At 41.1% G+C, this 23031-nt stretch overlaps 1 protein-coding gene across 1 annotated transcript in view; it reads right to left on the bottom strand.

The window, feature by feature from the left end:
* The window catches only part of Atp8a2 (ATPase phospholipid transporting 8A2), a 604547-nt gene that overhangs the window by 358329 nt on the left and 223187 nt on the right, over window positions 1–23031 (bottom strand). The window contains exon 24 of the mRNA XM_008824989.2: window positions 9675–9847. Coding sequence (XP_008823211.1) covers window positions 9675–9847 — 173 coding nt within the window. The remainder of the gene's footprint in view (window positions 1–9674; window positions 9848–23031) is intronic.

Here is a 23031-nt window from a genome sequence, read left to right on the forward strand (position 1 = left end):
CCAACTGAAAAGAGAGTACTAAGAATTCTGGGATGTGTTTGCTTAAGAGGCTGCCTTAATTTAGCAGTGTGATAGTTTTATTTTTCTGTTTATTACAATAAAACGATTTTATAAAATTCTAAAAAATAATTGGGTGGGGGAGGGAAAGACCTTAAATGCCTCTCCCCTGGCATTGTTTTGTCTCTAAAGTTAAACAAATATGAGGCTGAATCAGAGAGGCTTAAACCAGAGGAGTGTGGTGGATGAGGCTTGGTGGCTAAGTGCCTTCCTGGGGTGTCCTAATGAAGCCACAAGCTACGAAAGCTTCCTGGATGGAAAATACCCAACGGTTCTGAGAGTCCTTGGAGGAATCTTGGCTGTCAAAATCAGGAACCGGGGCAGGTTGATAATTCAAGAACTGGTACATGAGGGAAAGTGTCAGATGTACACACAGGAAACTGGAGAACATAATTTTCTTTGGGACCAATTAATGTAAGAACAACTCTCGTCCTCTCAGTCAGAAAGATGTCAGCATTGTGAGGAGAAAGGGAATTTTTTCATAATAAAAGTTAACATGACACTTCCCTGTACTAATGAAACACATTCTAAACTACTTCATGGCAAAGAGGAGGAAAGGCGCTTTAAGTACAAATACCACCACAAGGTAAGACTTGGAGCATAAATATTCATGACATAGTCCTCATGCTTAATTAAGCTCCGTACTTGACTCTTTCTCTCTTGTTTGTTTTTCTAGTAGGAAAAATGCCAAATAGTATGAGCTTCTGCTTCAGAATTTTGGATCACAGTTTGGCCTCACATCACCCTGTTTCGTTTGGCAAGCAGCATTGTCGGGAATGACAGGCAGCAATGAATTAATCATTCATGAGCACGGGAAGAGGAGAAAAAACATAGGGACAAACTTGAAGTGACGTGTCTGTGAGCACTTGTGGCGCTGCACACAGGTCCGAGTGTTGAAAGCATCAAAGAGGATGGATGGGAGCACAGAGGTCCCATTACCGTAATTCCCTGACTGTCCCTCAGAGGAAAGGGCACCGCTGCTTCTCTGCCTGTGACCGACCTTCTGTAGAGAAAGCCTAGTCGACAGTCAATGAAGGTGAGTTCTGCCACGTAAACTGTGCTTCAGAGCTACTGGGAGTGGTTCACTACAGGAAAAAAGTGATATAAAATTTTATAAACCAGCAAACCAAAGTCTCCTCAGAATTGTGTCCCCACTTACACAGCATGTCACCACAGATGAAAGCCCTACGAGCCCATGGCTAAACACCTCTGCATTTCCATTGCTCCAGCACTCTTTTTCCCCCATAGAAGAGCTTCTAGAATTCTTGATCTTACACTATTTGTCCATATTTTGTGAGATATGCTACAGCTCTGCCCACCAGATAATTTTATCAAGAAATAAACCACAAAATTCACAGGTTAAGTATTTTTTTTTTCCTGATTTTAGTCTGAGTTATATATAGTCATACCATATAACTTTTAGGCCTGTGGTACAGAGCTTGCTTAATGCGTAAGGCTCTGGTTCAATCTCCAGCACCACAAACACACACAAAAAAGAAAAATCTATAACTTTTGGTAGGAAGAGAATTAAAACTTCAAAAATTCCCAGCAATCAAAGATTTGGTCTGTAGTGTGTTAGTATGAAGTATTTGCTGCAAAAATTGTTTTAAATGAAAATAATCCTTCTTTTCTAAACATGTCATCTTGATCAAAATTATCTTGGACTTTAAAAAATTAATAAAATTTTTATTTTTCAGAATTAGAATAACCCTTTCAGAAATTATTTCTTGTTTCTACTTCAGATTAATACTACAACATCTAATGATATTCAAGTCCTCACAGTGGTTTAAGTGAACTATTTTTTGTGTATACTAAAAGATATATCTCAATGTAATTTTCATTCCAGAGAAATACCAAGAAAATATATGGTAGAAAAGTATTTTACAAATTTTCAAATTTTACAAACTGTTTTTGTTCAGGAACATGTTGGAGAACCATTACATCTCGGCACACACATCCTCAGAAGAGAAGCAAAAACAAAATACCAGTAAGGACTGAAGAAAATCACCTTGTCAGTTAAGTAATAGCATTCATATTGGCGCAAAAAAAAAAAAAAAAAAAGACTAGAGATGAATTCTACCTTAATCACATTTAATGTAAATATGCTAAACCACAGTACAAACAGCCCGGGGTAGGGGCTGTGTGCATGGACAAGTTAATAATGCTCCATGGATTTAAAATGTCAACCTAGGAAGCTGGTTTATAGCTGGGCATATACGATGCTGAAAAATCACATCATAAAAGAAACTTAAGAAAAGTTTTATTTTTGCAAGTGTGTGATTGGATCCCTACCAACATGGAGGCCAATGAAAACACAATTGGTGGTGCAATTCTAATCACTGTGTCTGAACTCTATTTTGACACAATTCTGTGTGTCACTGGAAGCTGAAGGATACCACACAAAGTGCCCAGCATTCTGATTTCCTATTATTAGTCATTTGTGAAATGTTAATCTGGGGAAGAGACAAAGTAGAAGTCATTTCTTTTCTATACTAAGTAATCAAAAGTTACGACAGATACTCAGATACTCGGGGCTTTGGATGCAGGCTAGGTGAGTGCCAGGTTTCAGTCCAGAGCATGGCAGCAGATGAAGCCATCTGGAGTGAGGCTCTGTGGCGGTGTGCAAATGCTGGACAGCTCTGCTCAGTACAGCAGTGTGTGCTGATTTTTCTCTTTTTCAGCTTATTAGCACTTTATTTTGGGGTGTTGGTGGGTATATATACATCTTGTCACAAAACTAGGGCTGAGAATGCAGCCTACTTCACTCAACAGACAGGTTTGTTCGAGCAGGGCTGAAGCTGTGGGCAGCTCTATTACCCTGTCACTTCATTTTCCCAGGCAAAGGGTACAAACCTTGTTAACATTTCAGTGCTGCTAACCCTTGGACCCACTGCTCTCTTATGGAAATTATCACGTCTAAAAGTTTACCTATAAAAATCTTTAGAGTGCTGTTCATAATAGTAAAACAAAGAAAAGAAAAATGAAACACACATACACAAACACACAAATTCTGCTGACCTGAAATATTCATTAACCAGAAACAGATCAAAGTAATTATCATATTCTATAATAGAACACTGCTTTGTTTTGTTTTGGTTTGGTTTGGTTTGGTTTTGGCATTGGGGATTGAAGCCAGGGCCTCACTCATGCTAAGTAAGGATAGTGCTTTACCACTAAGCAGCATCACAATATCATTATTCAGCTCTTTAAAAACATGTTTTATACTATTACTTGATGTAGAAACAGTTTGTACACTTTCAGTTTCCATTTGTGAACAGAATAACCCCCCTCACAATAAAAATATTTTCACAGAAAGAGGTCTAGATTTTAGCATCAATGAATCAAGAGTTGGTGGCATTGTGGATGCTGTTCTCTTCTTGTTTATCTGAAGTTTCTAATCTTTCTTCTACAAGAAATATAAATAATTTTTAGAAAAATAAACCCCAAAAGTCTTTAAAGACACCCGGTGAACCCACTGCCTCTTCCTCCTGCCAGTATTCTGGATATCACACTTGCTTTACATGTTTACCTTTAAATCTATCTTAGGAGACAGAACTCCAAACACATCCAAGAATATAAATGATGCCTTTCCAACCCTTGCCATGCACATCCAATGGAGAGCCCCACTGTGGGCTGGCTTCCACTCCAACTCCTGCCCAGAGACACAGAGCTGTAAATCATGTTCACTAATGAGGCACTGCTCAGGGGCCACCAGCATCACCTGCACTTGCAGAGGTCTATGGAAGGGCCAAAGCCAACTTCCTCACATGGGAGACTCTAATGACTCTTTCATGACTCTTTTCCTGAGGAGACTCAGTCACTTAACATTTCTGAATGTTCTCAAGAGGCCTAAGTCTGCTCACCCCTCCCCCAGCCAGTAGTCTATGCTATGAAATTTATCTCCATTTTGACAAAAACAAAGAGCTTCAAAGAAAAAGGGGAAAAAAGAGGGGAAAGAGAAAACAGAAATCTTTCTTTCATATATTAGAAATGCTTACATGTTTTCCACATGACATTTTCCCTTTGGAGAATGACAAATTCTGTAAGGCTTGGTGAGGAAGAGGTCTGAGCTGGGTTTGGAAACTAAGGTAAACCAAAAACTGCTACATGAGGCTAATGTGTGGTAATGCGGGCCTTTGATCCAAACACTCAGGAAGCAGAGGCAGTCTGGTATCTGTGAATGAGTTCAGGGCCAGCCTGATCTACACAGTGATTTCTGGACTAGCCAGGGCTATACAGTGTGACCCTGTTTCACAAAACTAACCAACCAACCAACCAATCAACCAACCAAACTGGTTACATGAAATTGCACGGGTGGACAGTACTGACCATACTCATGTGGCTGAGGCAGCAGGTCAGGTGCTGTTAGCACATGCCCTGACATTATTCAGATCAACACTCATGCAGCTTTTCTGTAGTTATCTCAAACCAGGGCAAGATAATAGCATTTCTCTGAGGTATTTATCCCCTCATTTATAAAAACAAAGGCAATGCTTATCAAGGATTAACAAAAGACTTGAATTTCTGACCTCAATTTCATTATTTGCTTATGTGACTTAGTCTTATAAACGTTGCTAACTCATGTTCCTGAGAACCAGTGGGCACAGGAGTATGGAGGTGTAGGCAGAGGTCATGCCTGATTCTACTGACACATCTAGAATTTAAGGTATACAAAGAATGCAGGCCTGAAAAAGTCTGGGACACAGATGGCTCTTGGGTGGGAGTTCAGTGGGGGTTAGGGGTTAGGAGTGGGGATGATATGCACAAACAGATTGGGGAAGCTGTCAATCTCAGTTCTGGAATCAACCAGCGGTCTATAAAGCCTCTAAAGTACAGATTCACTTGTTCACAGGGAGAATGGCCACAAACTAATTTTTTATTTTTCAATTGACTTCCATTTTTTCTTTCTATTCAGTGAGATTTCACTTAATTAGATAAATATTTGTTCGTGCATACATATTTTTTAAATATTTTATTTATTATTTTTATTTTATGTATATGAGTGTATTGCCTGCATGTATGTGAGTGCACCCGTGTTGTGCAATGCCGTGGAGGTCAGAAGAGGGCGTCAGATTTCCCTGGACCTGGAGTTGAGGATGGTTTGTAGCTGCCATGTAGGTGCTGGGAATGGAACCTGGGTGTATATATTTTTATTTAGATAAAATTTACAGAACATAAAATTAACTACTTTGGGGACTATGGTCCATCCCAAGCTGGCATCCTAACTTGGCAGTGTTGTTCACATGGTGCTGGTTTTAGATGCATAAAAGATGCAAGAGTGAGGGGGTCATCAGTTCTTCCTTCATGGTTTCTGAGAGCCACTGAGGCCAGACATAACCACAACACCATGTAACCATCCACTACATCCAGTTCTACAATGTTTCACCCTCCCTCTTCCAAAGGAAGAGCTGTATCCCTGGAACAATCACACCCCTTCCTACTTCCCTTGGCTATTTAGTTTTATGGATGAGTCCATTCTGAATATTCTGTATTGATGAAATAATACCATACGCCAGCTCTTTTATGATTAGCTTCTTTAACCAGGCATAGCTTTGACTTTCATCCATTTTATAGATGTATCACTACCTCATTTCTTTTTATAGCTGAATACTACCCTGTTGCATAGATACACCACATTTTGATGAACCATTCATGAACTGATAAACATTTGAGTTGTCTGAAATTTTGGCTATTGCCAGCAATGCTGCTATAAATATGTGTATAAGTACTTGTTGGAGTACCTGTTTTTGGTTCTGGGTCTATGCCTGGGAATAGAATTGCTTCGTGGTTTGATTGTCTTACATTGGAAACTCTTTTTTTTTTCTCCCTAAGATTCTCCAGATGATTCTATGTAAAGTAAATAGAGAGAAGAGGGAAGCACATAGGGAGAAGACACAAAAGTGAGGCTATGATGGGGCCTCATGCCAAAAACCCTAGAAGACATTTCAGAGCTGCTAGAAAGACAGTAGATACAGGAATGGGAGATACTGGGAGATGAGAGAAATATCAAAGAAGAGCATCAGAGGCCAGAAAGATGGCTCAGTGGGCAAAGGTGCTTGCTATGCAAAGCCTGGTGACCCAAGGTCAATCCCCTGAACCCAAATAAAGGTGGAAGGAGAGAAGCAACTCTGCAGAGCTATCCTCTGACCTCCACAGGTGTAATGTGCCGCATGCCACCTCTGTCATATGGACACACACAGATATAATTATTACTATAGCAATAATAAAATAATTTTAAAGCAGGAGCCATCAATAACAAACGCTGAAAGGAACTGGTAGTGTCGATTGTTTGTGGCAAGATGGAAATTCGGGCTAGGCCAGCCTCACCAAGGGCCTGGTCCAAAAACTGGAGTGCATAGCAGATGCAGAGAATTAGCAAAATACTATAAGACACTGTCACTTAAGAGTAAAGGCCATACCTTGGCTCTCTTTGATTCTTCCACAACACCTAGGAATGCATAATGCAAGTATCAAAGTCGTAACTGAAGTTTTCTTTGTGTAATAGTTCATACTTTAATAGTGTAGCAGCACCTAAGACCCAAAGTAAACTGATTGGCACCCGACCTGCAGACTACAGATGACCAAGCTAGGATTTTTAACTGCATGGAAAATATTAGAGTAAAGCCATTTGCAATTAGCTAAATTAAGTGTAATTTCATGAAAACATTCAATAAATTCCTAAAGTCAAAAATTACATAGGAAAAGACTCATTTCTTCTCATTTCCCTAAATACTATGAAGAGGAGACTGTATGTATGTCAGTCTAGGCAGACACCTCACATGCCCCAAAAGCAAGAGTGGAAAGGCAAGACACAGGGTTTGCTCTGTTGTACAAGCTGGCCTTGATCTCTTAGGCTCAAGCAACCCTCCTGTCTGTCTCAGCATTCAGAGTGGCTGGGCCTAAAGCCACACCCATATGCCTGGCTGGAGGATGCTTTGGGACTGACACAGCTACATGGAGTATGGAGAAGTTTTCAGTTCACAGACAAGATCTTTGAGAATGCCTGGGCCCACTGAGGACCTGGGGGGAACTGCCACAATTCCCATTTTCATTGCCTAAATTTCACTTCCTAATGTCTTTTTAAAAAATATTTTATTTATTATTTTTATGTGTATGCATATTGCATGTAGGTAAATGCACCTGTGTCGTGCAATGCCCACGGAGGATAGAAGAAACAGTCAGAGGCCCTGGAACTGGAGTACGGACAGTTGTTAGCCGCCATGTGGGTGCTGGGATTCGAACCCTGGTCTTCTGCAAGAACAGCCAGTGTTCTTAACCGTTGAGCCATCTCTCCAGCCCCACTGCCTAATGTTTTAATTTGAAGGTATTTATCCATTTTTATATAATATTCAACATCTATGAATCCATATTGATTAGAAAATGTAATGATTTCCTAAGAAAGTTATTTTTTTGAATAAAGGAAACATTTTCTTCTGGTATTAGAGAAATTCATAAAATAATTATATTTTAAATGTAGAAAATAAGAATTAAGACCAAGTTCATGCTTAAAACCACATACTAAATTTTGCTAGCATTTAAATTTTCAACTGACAGTAAAATGCAGATGAAGCGTGTGAGTGCTTTATGTATAAAGTATGTGTTCAGTTTTGTTCATCAGAAGTGTGACAGCAATGAGCTCCCTTGGATCCCCTTCCTAATGAATGCTTCTATGTTATGCAAAGTCACTGTGTTTAACTTGAAATTTGCTTTCAGGGCCTATTCAGTCCTTGACACCCTGAAACTTACATCTGTATGGCACACAAAGACCCCCCTAAGCTAGAAAAGGAAAAAGATGTTTTTCTTTAGCACCAAGTAGCTGGCTATGTCTGTGGTCCACAGGCCTCCCTGGCTCTTCCCTGGGAGCCTAGATGGATACATTTTGATTTTCCTGTTGAAAGCCTCTGTAAGGGTTTAACCTTTGGTTGGAGTTGTCCTTTCCCAGGCTGATCTGCATGGTTTCCTGAGGCCCTTGCTGCTGCTGTTTGCTTCAGACACTTACAGGCTCAGCAGCTGCTTCTTGACCAACCCTGTAGGCAGCAGGCAGAAGGGACTCACTGGCCAGGACTTGTGACTCAGGGAAAACAAGCATCACCTCCAGAAGTGAGCAACACTGCACCTTGGACGCAAAGGGAAACTATAGAGGAGAGCATTCTCCAGCATGCTTTTCACCCTCTGGCTATCACATGCCTTTAGCCTGTGGTGGCCTCTTATCTTCCTACTAGTTTGTTTTCTTACAGATCTCTATCAGAAGCAGACCTCTACTCTGTGTGTAGTTGATAGGATGTTAACAATTTCCACCCTTTCAAATCTCCCCAGACTTCCATGAAGAACCAAGAAACACTTCTGGTTGGGTGGTTGGTGTGATGGCTAGTTGCAATTGTCAGCTTGATTAGATTAAGAAACACTTAGGGCATTAATGAGGCATGCCTTTGGGTATGTCTTCAAAGGTGTCTTCAGAGAGGTTTAGCTGAGGAGGAAAGAGCCATCCTGAATGTGCAATGCATCATCCCATGGACAAGGGTTTGAGACTGAATAAAAAGGGAAAATGGAGAAGTTAACTGAGTGCCAGCATTCCTCATGCTTTGATTCCTGGTCCACCGAGATGTTAAGAGTACTAGCCACACACCTCCACTGTACAAACTCCACCAGGCCTTCCCACCATGCCACACACCCCCACCTCACGAACTCCACCAGGCCTTCCCACCATGCCACACACCCCCACCTCACGAACTCCACCAGGCCTTCCCACCATGCCACACACCCCCACCTCACGAACTCCACCAGGCCTTCCCCACTATGCCACACATGCCGGCCCCATGAACTCCAACAGGCCTTCCCACCATGATGAACTATATACTCTCAAACTGTGAAGCAAATAAACCTCTCCTTCTTTAGTTACTCCTTGTAAGGTATTTGGTCACAACAATGAGAAAAGTAACCAATACAGGTTGTGACACAAAAACTGGCATCACACCAACCTCCCCATGACTGTACAGCACATGTGCCTGAGCTGCAGCAGAGGCCTCAGAGTACCCAGGTCTTTGAATTGAGTTCAGATAACCCAGAGCAAGGAACCAAGTAGGTAAGACCTACAGACTTCCCAGGCTGGCTTGGGGCAGAGTTTTGATCTTATACTCATCACTGAAGACCCTGGTCCTTATCTTTTTTGTCTTCTCTGAAGACAGTAAACAAAAGCATAAAAGCCACTTGTTGCTTTTGGGAAAATCTGTAAACCAACAGTTAAGTATTTTTGTTTGACTTTTTAAAAATATTTTATTATTTTTATTTTTATGTGTATGAGTGTTATGCCTGCATGTAGGTAAGTGCACCCATGTCATGCAATGCCTGTGGAGGACAGAAGAGGCTGTTGGATCCCCTGGAACTAGAGTTACAGACAGTTGTTAGCTGCCGTGTGGGTGGTGGGATTCAAACCCGAGTCTTCTGCAAGAACAACCAGTGTTCTTAACTGCTGAGCCATCTCTCCGGCCCCATGTTTGACTTTTTTTTTTTTTTTAACATACAACTTGAAGCCTAGAATTTTCATCCACTGATTCTTCTTCTACAAAAGCCCACAAGACAGACATACCAGATCATGAATTGCAGGCATGCATTCCTACCTGCAGCATATGACCGCCTTGCAGGAGAGTGCCAGATCTAGGAAGCTTCTGCGGACTTCGAAGGACAGTGCATACTTCAGGGTGTGGCCATCGATGATAAGGGCCACGTCATTCTCCTTGCCCAGCAAATTCCCAAGGTCTGTGCAGTGCTGAGTGATGGCTGCACGTGTTGCCTGGAAAAAGAAGAGGTTGATGTGTGGGGGCTTAAAATATAAAAAGCAAATAAAAATTTAAAGGTAAGTTCCTATGGTATAGTCAGATGCCAAAATTTACTAGAATTCCCTCTGGGACAGTTTGATATGTGAAACATCCTCAGGGTGAGACCCCTTTGATGCTCACAGGGGTCCACTCTGGCTGGAGTGTACTCACCTGTGATAGAACTTCAATTGGATCTAAGGACTGTCTTTCTCTCATTACATACACACTATTATTGATGCTCCTAGATCAAGGACCTCCACATATGTAAACACACTTTTTGGAAAAAACAGCATTACTGTAACTTACATGGCAAATTTCTCAATTTGTGTAGGGTAATCTTTAAATAATCCAAAAGGTATAAATGATGTAAAATACAGAGAAAAAAAATGAATTCTATTCCTGCTGAATGCTTCACATTAAACCGTTCTTTCCATGTATCACAGGAATGAAAAAAAAAAGTTATTTAGATAATTATTTCTCATTGATGATTTTGTTGTGAATCAGAAAGTGCTGCTTGGATGTAAGACTTCAAATCTTGGTCTGCAATACTGTAGTGCCTACCTGTAGCTAAGGGGAGACAACCTGTTACTATTCTAAAATGATGGCTACATTTGTTTTCTCCCCCTATCTAGAAGCCTTTGAGAGGGAACTGATACTGATTCTAACCACTCCAACAGTTATCAAAATGCCTGAAAGCAAATCCTGAATCCATCACTCTCGAGTCCAGCCCTGGCAGACAAAAGAAAAATGAGGAGGAACCCAATAGAGGGATGCTTTTGGAAGCTCTCATCAAGAAATTCCAATGGACTCTCATATTAACATTTGAAATTTGCCCTGTTCTGACTTTTTTATAGTTCTCTGTCTAGAACATGTAATGCTAACTACTCCTGCCTTTACTTCTCCTTCACATCTCCTATTCACCAGTCAAGGACTTTCTTTTCTCCCTACAGATAAGACTTATGCAATTTGGGAGTCTTTTAGATAACCCCACTGAAGGGGTACCCCAATTGCCTCACCCTGCGTCCCTGTTCATCATGGAAGAAGCCAGAGCGATCTGCTTCCCAATTACCTATCTGCAAGCTGGGTAACCTCTTCAGAGGATGGCATGATAAGGATAGGAGGTAGGTATTGGCTAGGCAGTTAGTATAAAAAGACCCCAAAGAAAAGTAGCCAGTTTCTTGGCTAAAAGTCAAAATGTCCTTGGGCCTCTTAGCAACATACTCTGTTCCAAAGGCCAAAAATATCAAAAGCATTTGGGAGCTTGTATCTAATCCTTAAAAGATTTTAGGGCTACCATTCCAGAGGGGGCAATGTTGAAGGGGAGGGAGTGGGTATGGACTTGATCAAAACACCTTATGGGGAGATATGGGAGGAGTTGGAGGGGAGGGAGTGGGCATGGATTTGATCAAAACACCTTATATGCTTGTATGAAATCCTCAATAAATTATTTTTTAAAAAAAAACGAGTCTGTCTTTTTCACATAGTAGACAATATCTAATTAAACCAGACTGTCCATCCCAATCAAATATTGCCAACCAGCCCAACTAAGTACTAGGTGAATGTCTATTCGTACATGTAATTAAAATGCAGAAGTCATTCCTGCAACTTAAAAAAAGATGTCCTGATTGTCCAAGAGAATATGTCTGCTTAAATATAACAATGTGCCTTCTGATTGATTAAGAAATGCAGTTTACATTTATCCCGAAGCACAGAAGTCTGCACAGAAATTATTCTGTCTGTACAATGGTTCTTTGCTCATGAAGCTATATTTTTGTGTAATCTGTCATGTGGTAATCTAAATTACGGACTTGAAGAAACATGTTTCATGGACAGGCATTTTCCTTCCCCCAGTTAAAATGAAAAGCAGTTGTTCCTGAAAATGAGAAATGTGTTCCGCTATCTTTCTCTCCATTTTCATTCTCATTAAAACACTTGGACAGCATAGAAAGATTTGTGAAGAGAGACGCGGTCTGAAACCTCACACTAGGGTCAGGCAATCTGAGGTCTAGTCCTAATTCTCCACCTATGACCTCTTTGACCTTGGGTAAGATACTTCTTTAAATTGCCATTTTCTCATATGTAAAATGGGGCTAAGAATATAGCATTTTTGTTATGAACAAGAGCTTGATTTGGCATCCATTAAACAATAAATTCCCTTTTTTGTACCTCATTCATTCATAAAAGATTTCTTATATTAAAGAAAACATGTATTTCCTACTTCCAACAGTGATGAAATGCCATCACTCAGAATGCTTTGTTAATGTAGTAACAGATGCATCATTAACAAAAACATACCGAGTAAAAGCTACATTGATTTTTATTAAAAATAAAAATAATTAAAAAAAATAATAATAAAGATTATTTTATTCTGAGTCTCAAATAAGCATCTATATTTATTTTATTGAAACAACCTGGTCTTTAGACTTCAGGTGGAAAAAACAAAATCTGTTCACTTTGGGAAGCCCCTGCTTGACAAAGAATGTTGATAGACTGTGCTCTGGGCAATTCTACCAGGGACTATACATTTAGGACAGGAAACCCTCCTAAGAAATAGTCCATGGGAGGGACAAGGTCCTGATACTGTAGCAGACCCCAGTCTGGGTCTGTGCCTTCAACCCAGTGGTCACCCCCATGGACATGCCTGGACCCAAGAAGGAAAAGGCTGAAGAATAAAATTTCCCCAGCTAGAGACTGTTGCCTGTAGCCTTTTAAAAAGAGGGTGTAGCAAAAGTAGAGACATGGGGAGAGTGGAATTAGGAACTGCAGCATTTCTGTTTGGGGTATTTTGGGATCATGTGTGAGGATAACTGGACACCAATAGCCCTTCTTCATTAGCAAGAGAGGAAGGTGGGGCCCTAGGTTTAGCTGCTGAACATTCATAATCATGGTAGGTTCTGGGGCAGGAACAAAGAAGGTGTCATCAGAACAAGCCTGAGCACCATGGTTTGAATGCATCCCCAAAACTCAGTGTTTGCAAACTTCATTCCCAATGTGACAATGTTGAAAGGTGGGACCTAATAGGGACACAAGGGCTCTGTCTTCAGAATGAATTGAGAGAAATATTACAAGATGAGTTTGTTTAAAAGCAGCTCACTCTGGTCTCTCTCCCTCCCTCCTTCTGTCCCACCCTTCTAGTAAGGAAGACACAGCAAGAAGACCTTTGTGAGATGCAGCCCTCAAACTTGGACTTCAGAATCATGTGTCAAATATACTTCTGTTGTTCACAAACTACTCAGTTGGGGTATTCTAACAGAGCAAAAAGCAGACTAAGACATGGTGCCTGAGAAAACTATGCTTTTGAGATATGTACCCTACGCCCACCACTGGCAAGCAAAAGAACTTGAAAAACTTGGGTTTTCACAGCAACAGGGGCACAGAGGGACATTCATGAAAGAAATATTACAAGATAAGTATAATATTTCTTACCTACCATGATTATGAATGTTCAGCAGCTAAACCTAGGGCCCCACCTTCCTCTCTTGCTAATGAAGAAGGGCTATTGTGTCCAGTTATCCTCACACATGATCCTCACACTCTTCTTGAGATTTTCTCATCTTACAACTTGGGAAACAGTCTTACCAAGTTTTGGTAATTCCAAGTTAAACCACAAAAGGTGCTCCTTGAATCCATCTGGATTTCAAATTTGAAGCTGGTTAGAAAGCAGATCCTTGGGGAGGTGATTAGACAAAAGAGCAAAGCCCTTATAATGGGATTAGTGGCCTGGTTATAGGCCCAAGTGTTCTCTGTCCCACTTCTCTTTCTCCTCTTTCTCTCTTTTCTCTTCCCCAATTCTCACTATGTGAAAGACACAGCAAGATGAAATTCATCTACAAAACAATTCCTCTTGATCCTGACTTCCCAACCCTCAGAACCTTGAAGAAAACTCTGGTTCTCTAAGCCACAGGGTCCACAGTATTTTTTGCTCTAATTGAAGCTAGCTGAGTCAAAAGGCAGCTGCTTGAGCTGGGGAGTAGCACTCATTTCATCACCATGGACACTTGGATGAAAGGACCACAGCATCACAAGGACACAGAGAGTGGGAAAGCAATGTCATTATCACATTTAGTGTTTAGAACAGGCCTAATAGAATATGAAATTTCCATTATAGATACTTGGATAGTGCAGTCTAAAATGCGTGGGAGGAAGCCACAGTCTGAGTCTGTTTTGTGCTGTTAGTGCAGAATATCACAGTATAAAAAATGTATAATAAACAGAAACATATTTGCACATGGTGGTAGAGGCTCAAAAGTCTAAGATCAAGAAATCAGCATCTGTTGATGGTCTTCTTATTATGTTACCATATGGCAGAAGGGCAAGGGAAGACATAGACAGAGACAGAGACACAGATAGAGACATAGAGATGACAAATAGATAGATGATAGATAGATGGACAGACAGACAGACGATAATATCTCAAACTCAAAGCTTCAGGTTCTTTTACAGGTGGCATTGGCCCATTCACGATTACCTATCATTAGGTACTACCTTCCAATTCTGTTAGGGATTAAATTTCCAACCCATGAACTTCAGGGGAAACATCACACCATAGCAGCCACTAAGGTACAGTGTGAGTGGGAAGACCAGACCAAGTCTCCTATAGCCAGGATGCATGTAGAAGTGAATGACATGGCCTGGCTCTGTTGAACTGCAAACTGCACCTATATAGTGGATACCCTCTCTACTTGCAAAGAGAGAACCAAACATTACTAAGAAACTTCTCTTTTGATATTGTTGACTTCTATGGATTACAATGAGTACATAGCTTCCTTGAGTCACGATTAACATGAGATTAACATTAAGTAGCTACATGAGTTAATCCTATTTTAACCAACTAACTAAGATCTATCTATTAGACAGTAACTACCATATGCCATAGGTAATAATATGTGTGTGCTTCGTGTAATCTATTCTTATGATCCTCTCAATACAACCAAGAAAATACACAAAATTAGGGATTAAATAGGTGGGCCTAATTTTCTCCTTTGAGCATTCTGTGTATCACCATTATGACCCGCTTTGCTTTGGCTCATTTCTGTGGTTGGTTGGAATTATATTAACTTGCAAACTTGCTGAAGGTAGAAACTCCGTTTACCAGCCTTTGATCACACGAAGCCACGGCAGGCACATGATACAGTTAGACCTTGACTCTAAATATTCCCTTTAATATTTATGAGAAATCATTTGCAGATCTTGGGGGTATCTCTTTGACTTCTTTGTAGGCTGATCTGCCTTTTGGATATACATTTTGTTATTATTTTCCTTAAAAATGATTAGTTCTTCTGCAATGGTCCCTGAGGTGTGGGTGGGTGAGGTTCCACATTGTGGAAAAGGAGGTGGAAAGATTTTAAGAGCCAGGCCTGGTTCATGAACATAGGAGGTGGAGGCTTCCAGGACACTGGAGGCTTGCTCATGTGAGCCTGTGGCAGCTGTAGCATTGAGTGCAGGACCCATGTCAGCTCAATTAAACAAGGGCACAACGGGAAGGTGAGAAATAGGTGGCAGGCCAGCACTAGATCGAGAACTATGTGAGACTGATTGCTGCTGGGTGAGGGAGAGTATGACTTATATGCAACCACTGGATGGGCTGACTAGACTCCAGCGGATGCATTTACACTGAAGGACATTTGGATACAAACACCTGAGTGAACAGGATTCAGCATGTATGGCAGAGTACATAGGGTTCGATGGGGGGATAGGGGGAGGAATGAATGGGGGAGGGTGACTGGATTTGAGTGGGAAATGTTGTATGGAATTTAAAAAGCGCAATAAAAAAAAAAGAATAGAACTGAGGACAAAAAAATGATTAGTTCTTTTATTCTTGCTTCCTACCTCTTGGCCTTTTCCCCTTCAGCTTCCGCTTCATTCCATCCTGGTCTCTCTATCTGCTCAGAGTCCTACCTTTGTCTTGCTTCTTATGCCTCTGCAGATCAACCCTTTGAACTCCACCCTTGACTTCTCTTCAATATCTACCTTGGTTTTAAGACTTCTGTTCTGCATGCCCACTCAGCAAAAATCTTTGATCAAACCCAGGCTAGCTGAGTTTACCACACATGTATGGTAGAATATGGGTCCCTTTGGGGCCATTCTCGACCAAGCCAATGGAAGGTATTACTATTGCACATAGTTCCTTATTCTCAAGTGGACTATGATTCCAAAGTCTATTTGTAAGGTAGTTATTGAGCACTTAGAATCCATTTCCTATTGGAACGATGTTACAAATTGTGGTTGGATCCCAGGGTCTTTTAACGCCTACTTAGCCCACTTGCTAAAATTTATACTGTATTCTTTTATTTTAATAAAAAACCAATTACTAAAAGTTGCAGTGGACTCTTCTTTTATGAGGGGCATAGGGAGCTGAAGCTAGGAGGGTTTCATTCTCAGAAAGACAAGAAACATTCTAATATTCTTAATTAGAACTTGTCTTCTAGATGCTAATATTGAACTTTATGTTTCCAGCTGTTCATTCATGTTCTACAATTTCATTTTTCTTGCAATTAAAATAGATGTGCTCTTGTACCCTCAGTGGGTGATTGTACCCAATGACTGTCCCTTAGCCATGCTGAAATCTTTCTTCCCTCTTGTGGTCTTCAGCGACTTTGTGTTTGCTGTCACAAGGTCAGTGCTTGCGGTTGAATCTCCAGTGTTTAAATAAAACTATATAAACACCACAGTCAGTACCACCTGCCATCTCTAGGGATGGCTCTGCAGCTGCTAGTTTACAGAGCCCTGCCCCCAACCCCATTCATCTGGTGGACCCTGGAGTATTACTGATGTACAGACCTGCCCAACCCATAAGCAGATAGGCATGCGAAGGTGGATACCCTCTTAATCACTTCAGATTTAATAAACAAACCAGCAGAATGCAAGACTGTCAGAACCTGAATATATTTCTTCCAATCTGCAGAAGGCAGGGATCGTTCCTCAAAATCAAACCACTTCAGCAACTCTGCAATCTCACTCTTCATGAACTCAGCAGAGCCATAAAGGATTTCTCAGAAGCCATGGGAGCAACAGCTGCCTCAGCCCTCACTTTGATGTTCTGCAAATTCCAAGGGGCTCCAAGATGACCACGCCGAAAGCCAGGCCGGCTCAAGTTTCATTAGCAGCAATTCAAGTAAACCATACTTGGTCTTTAAGGTGGAGAGCAGGCAGCCTATGAATTAACTAACTTGAACAAGTGAGTATCTAAGGCCAGTGCTCGTCAGGAGGTCCACAGGCTCAGTCGTGTTTTGCTTCTATTTTCTCCATCTTGTCCATCTATTCTGCCTGTGTCCTGCTGTCATCCCCATCCTTTCTCATCATTTTACCTCCCATTCTTCAGATCATTCCCACTGCCTGGCTCTCATACTTGGAACAGCTGTATCCATCATTTCCTACCACCCCTTTTCTTTTCTGTCATATTAATTTCTGATAGAATTGTCTCTCCTTCCTAACAAAACCAATATTCTCAATGCTTTTGCATTTAGGGAACATAGTGGATCAACAGAAGTTTAGAAAACTTAGCAGAAAGCCTTCACTCAACAAAGCCATTGTAGGTAGACACAAGCTGCCAAAGGCAACCCCAGAGTAAATTCACACAAGCCTCTGCCAGCAGGTCCTGGGGCAACCATAAGCCAAGTCTTCATGCTCTGATTCCTTGCTCACACGCATAAATATCCCCAAATTTAAAGTTCATAAGTATACAGATAGAATCTGTTAAATGTGTCCACTTTCTAGACTTCTTATAATTCTAATAATTTTAAGGCAGACATGGTGGCCTCCCACAGGCATTAGTCCACCTGGACTGTTGCCTGTGGATACCAGGTGGGTTCTGTGTACCCCTCTTCCCCTAGCTTCACACTTCCCAACACCATCCATCCTTCCTTATGACAAAACATTTATATTTTCATTAAAAAAGACGGTATCTTCTCAGACTAAATGAACCCCAATTTAATGAATTCATATTATCCCATAATCCTCTACAAAAGTTTGTACTTCTGTATACTACTACTACTACTACTATTATATTATTATTATTATTATTATTATTATTTTGATTAATTAGTGTTCCTGGAGCACAATAACACTGGCCCATTTTTAAGTGCACAGCTCAGTGAGCTCTGCCAAAGCTATGGAGTCCTGTAACCCCATAGGATCAAGATACAGAACATTTTCATCCTCCCTGCCCCCCTGCAGGCAATGTCTTACCACATTGCAGTCCCAGACTCTGTCAGTTCAGTTCCCCATCCTTTAGATCATACACAAAAAGAAACAATTTGTTGCCTCACCTGTCTGGACTATTCACTTAGCCAAATGTTTTGGTTGTGAGCTTGAGTCTCTAACAGTTAAGCCATCTCTGCAGCCCAAGCCTAGTGTTCTGAGAGTCATCTAAAACATTTGCCCATATCAATTAGCCTACTCTCTTTTGTGGCCAAGTTGTAGTCCAATACATGAGAGTCCACACAATTTATTTATCTATTCATCCATCATCGCACATTTGAGCTGGGTGGTGCTTTATCTCCCTTTCTCCCCAGTTCCTAGCCACCATGAAGTGAGCAATTTCCTCACCAGGCATTTCCATGACATCTTGAGAGGTCCAAATCCAACCGTGACCAACCAACCATTGAGTCAAAATAGACTTTTTATTTCTATAAGCTTTCTATTTCAAGTATTTTGTCATAGCAGTAGGAAGCTGACGGACACACAAGGCAAGAGTATCTCTAACTTTATAAATACTATGAGACTTTTCCAAAGTGGATGTGCCACTTTGAGCTCCCAGCAGTCACGTGTGAGCGTCCACTAATTCTTTATCTTTACTAACACTTGTTGTTCCGTTTTTCATTTGAACCATTCTGGTGATCATGCTGTCTTAGAGTTAGTAGTTGGTTCTAATCTGTATTTCCAAAATAAAAATGGATGAATATTTTTTAGGATTTGCCATTTTAATTGAAAAATAAAGTAGTATATATTTATTGTGTATAATATGTTTTGAAGTATATCATGTAGCAGAATGTTTAAATTAAGCTCATGTGTACATTCCTGAATCTTACTTATGCTTAATGAATTAAATGGATTTTTGTTTGTTGTAACTTCAAGAAATACAACTAACTAAAGAGGACTCATTCAAGTAGTTCACTGGAGACAGTTCTGTATTTATGTACAGTATTTACTGCATACAAGGGACCATCCTAAGAATCCCATAGAAAAGCATATAGGAAATGATATTTTTTACTTTCTTCTTTATTTTTTAATATAGCAAATCTCTAAAAAAGAAAGAAAAGGAGGAAGGAAGAAACCCACATTTTCCTAAAAAGACACCCCAGACAGTATTAGAGGAGAGATGGTTGTTAATGAGCAAGCAGCAGGAGACGGAGGCCATTCCTGCTTCAGAGCCTACGAGTTTCCAACACTATCAGTTACCACTACTTACTGAAAGAAAATGTGACTAGCAGTTTTGGCAGAGCTCAAATCACTGAGGTTAAAAAAAAAAATCCCTGAAAAAATGCACTTCTCTCCACTATTCAAAGATATTAAATAGCAAGCCTAATATGCTTCATTTGTTTTCTTCCCCCAAACCAGATTTTTTCTTTAGCTTTAGGAATCCTCTTACATGCTAAACAAATATATTCTCGGACAGTCCTGTAAAATAAGATCTCAAAAATAATTTTTATGCTTTAAGGAGTGTTTACTATTTGACTCTTAACTGTGGGTCTTTTTAGCAATTTTTTAAAATATGAAATTCTTTTTAGAGAAACATCTTCCTATAGGGAAATTATTCAAAGTGTGACCCTTCAGCAAGAAGAATGTGAAAGCAGCACTTGTGAGCTGTCACTCAGCTAGTCTGAGACGATCTCTGCAATTCCTTGGCACAGTTGCTTGGCACATATTTTCCTGCATGGTGGTCCTGAAGCCGCTGCACTGTTGAGGGACACAGTGAACCAGCTGCCACATTTAGTATCTTCACACTGGGGAGGAATGATCTAACTATGAACTTCAGTGTGATTATTCACATTTTTACCTTTAACATGTCCATGACAGTCAGTGCACTTACATTTCTAAAGCCCCTTGATTCTTGGAGGAATTTAAAGAACCTCAACCAAACACAAGGAGGGTCAAGTTTATAAAGGAAACTCCTGTAGAGGCTGATTTCTAAACAATTAGAGTTTGCAGAGCATTCTGAAGGAACTGTGTGATTAAGTAGATCATGTTAACTTCAGCAAAGAAAGAACACTATACATCTCATTACCATTTGCATTCAGCTCAGAAGGGCAGATGTTAATATCTGCCAGGTCATGTGAGCCACACAAAGTCATTCCCTGATTGACACACTTCTCTGCTTTATGATAAAACTAGTTTCCTAAATAACCTGTGCTAGCTAGCTTGTTTATGTCATGTAAGAGAGTAAACATAAGACATCTCAGCTTCATTAAGTGCCCCCCCCTTTGAGGATTAAATCTTTTAACTTTAGTATTTCAAAAACACAGCTAAGTCACTGGCAACTTCTAAAGTCTCCATGCTCTTAGAGGAATTTTATGACCAGGTTCTGTTTAGCCTTGTAGGAAAAAATGAAAAATATTTTAAAAAATACTGAGTGGCAGGTGTAGTCTGTGCCAACACGCATTCGGGACGATGGCCTAGATGAAGAACACAGGGCACAGGCCCACAAAGGCATGGGGCAGAAAGGGCTGCCACACCCTGGCTCGGAGGCTGCAGACTGGCTGACACACAGCCCAGCCAGGTTCTAGACAACACATGCCAATTGCCAGCTCAGCTCCATATTCTCTGTACCAACAGGGTTTTGGGGAACAGAGAGTGTCCTCTGCTGGGTTAAAAAATAGTTCATGTTTACATGGTTGCCATATTTAAAACTGGAAATAAAGTCTCTTCTCCATATCTGTGGGGGATTCGTTCCAGGACCCTCTGGATGCTAAAATGTATGGATGCTCAAACCTCTGTATAAATTGTGTAGTTTCTAATAGAATCTACACATCCTCCTATGCATTTGACTCATCTCTAAATGACTTTTCATTCCTAGCACTGCATAAATAGGGGCTATACCATAACAGTGTAGGGAATGATGACAAGAAAAAAAATCTGTACCTGGTCAGCACAGATTTAATTTTTGCCCAGATTTCTCCAACTCATGGTTGACCGAATCAGTGAATGCAGGATCTGCAAACAATCGCTGCACATCCTAAACTAGTCTCTAGTTAACAAAGGCAGTGCCATGTTCTACTATAAGTTTATAAACGAAACTAAATAAAAAGGCAAAAGCATAGATAAAGTCTCACTTATCCTGGAGTACCCTGCACTGAAGAGAGAGTGAGGACAGTCTCCATGACACACATTGGGGGCCTGAAGGTTCCCTTGGTGATGTAGAGTTGATCACCAACTGGGCAGGAAGTGGGTCAGTGGGCACTGGGTCATGCTGGGACACCATTCTTTTGCTTACATAGGCTGGCAGAGGCTAGATAATAGGGATGGAAGTTTATGCTAAAATAGAGATTAAGCAAACAATCCTAGAATTAGCCTTTAGCCAGTAAAGGCTTTTATATACATAAGAGCCTAGGACACAGAGGGTCCCAGAGAAAGAGCGAGAGAGAACCACAGAGAAAGAAATAGACAAATGCACAAAGGGTTCAGAGTTCACTTTTGCTTGTCACATTCAGGCATGAAGTATCCCAGGCCTGGAAGGCAGGTGACTCACAGGCCAGAGGCAGCAAGGTGCTGCAGTGTGTGGAGCCAAGGAGGTACAGGGAAGCCCTTGATTTATCCTGGAGTTCATAGGGAAGCTGCGGAGGCTTTCTTGTATGAAAGTGCCACACTCAGAGTTGTACTTGTTATCTCTACCCACAACATGAAAGACAGACTGGGAAAAAAAACAGACCCACGGAGGAAGCGTCTAGGGATGAGTGTGTAGCTCCAACTGAGAAGACACAGAAACAAGAAACTTGTTTAAGAGGTGGATGTGCCCTCCCTGAGGCTCAGGGATCATCATAGAAGAGGGAGCAGAAAGATTGCAAGAGCCAGAGGTAGGTGAGGACCTGAGCAAAAGAGCATCTTCTGGACATGACAGGACCAGTATACTCATGAGCTTAGAGCAGCTGTGGTTGCCTGCATAAGACCTGCACAAGACCAAGCCAGTTAACATTCTTGCATGGAGTAGAAAGGGGTTCATGAGTCCCCACCCCTAAATGAGGAGCTATGGACAACAGATGGCTTCTGAGAGGTGGAGAGTCAGTTTTCTTCAAGGGTGTGGCTCCTGGTAGGTTGACCATGCTCCAGTGGATGGCCCCGCACTCAGAAGTATAAGGGCATAAAGCGGGGTAGGGGTGGCTCTGTGAGAAGTTAAAGGGAGGAGTTGTGGGGGTTATGATCATAATACATTATATGAAATTCTCAAAAGTTAATAAATTTTTGAAAAAGAGCTGAGTGTACAGCTTACGTCTGAAATCCTCAAAAGGCATTGGCCCAAGTTTGAGGCCAGACTGGGCTACACAATGAGTTCCAACCCAGTCTAAAAAAACAAAGAGAGGGAAGGATGGAGAAGGAGGGAGGTAGGGAGGTAATAAAGAAGGGAGAGGAGATGGAGATGAGACAGAGAGAGACAGAGAGAGATGAGAGACAGAGGCAGAGAGACTTAATAAAGAAACAGCACTTGGTAACTCATCAGAGGATGGACAGAAAGAGGCAATAAGTAAGTCATGTAGATAGAGGAGTTTAATCACTGGTAAGAGAACAGAGACACTGAAAGGGAAGTGGGAATCATATGACTGAGGATCAAAAGCTGGAGGCGGTGAAGAAGCAGCCTGCACTTGCAGCCAGGTGACAGTGGGAAGGCCTATGGGGAGACTGTGGGATTAAAAAGCCTCTTCAGACCTAAACCATCCCTAGGTGTCCTATGGGACACTGTTCACAGGAGCACAGCCTGAGAAGAGTCACTCCAACCAGGATACCCTCATCAGTGTCAGTGCATTCCAGATGAACATCTCACAGCTGTCTCTATGTGGATCATGGTACCTTTCAGTTAGAATAGAAACCATTGGTGTCATTTCCTCGCCACTCTCCCTGGTCAAAAACATCAACCAACAAATCACCTAGCCAATAGCAGGTGCTAAAAACAATGCTTGCCACCCCTTGTTTGGGGAATATGTGCTGCTCCCTGAACTTGTGACTCTGC

Source organism: Nannospalax galili, unplaced genomic scaffold (genome assembly GCF_000622305.1).
Source record: "Nannospalax galili isolate Female #2095 unplaced genomic scaffold, S.galili_v1.0 scaffold488, whole genome shotgun sequence".
Classification (NCBI taxonomy): domain Eukaryota; kingdom Metazoa; phylum Chordata; class Mammalia; order Rodentia; family Spalacidae; genus Nannospalax; species Nannospalax galili.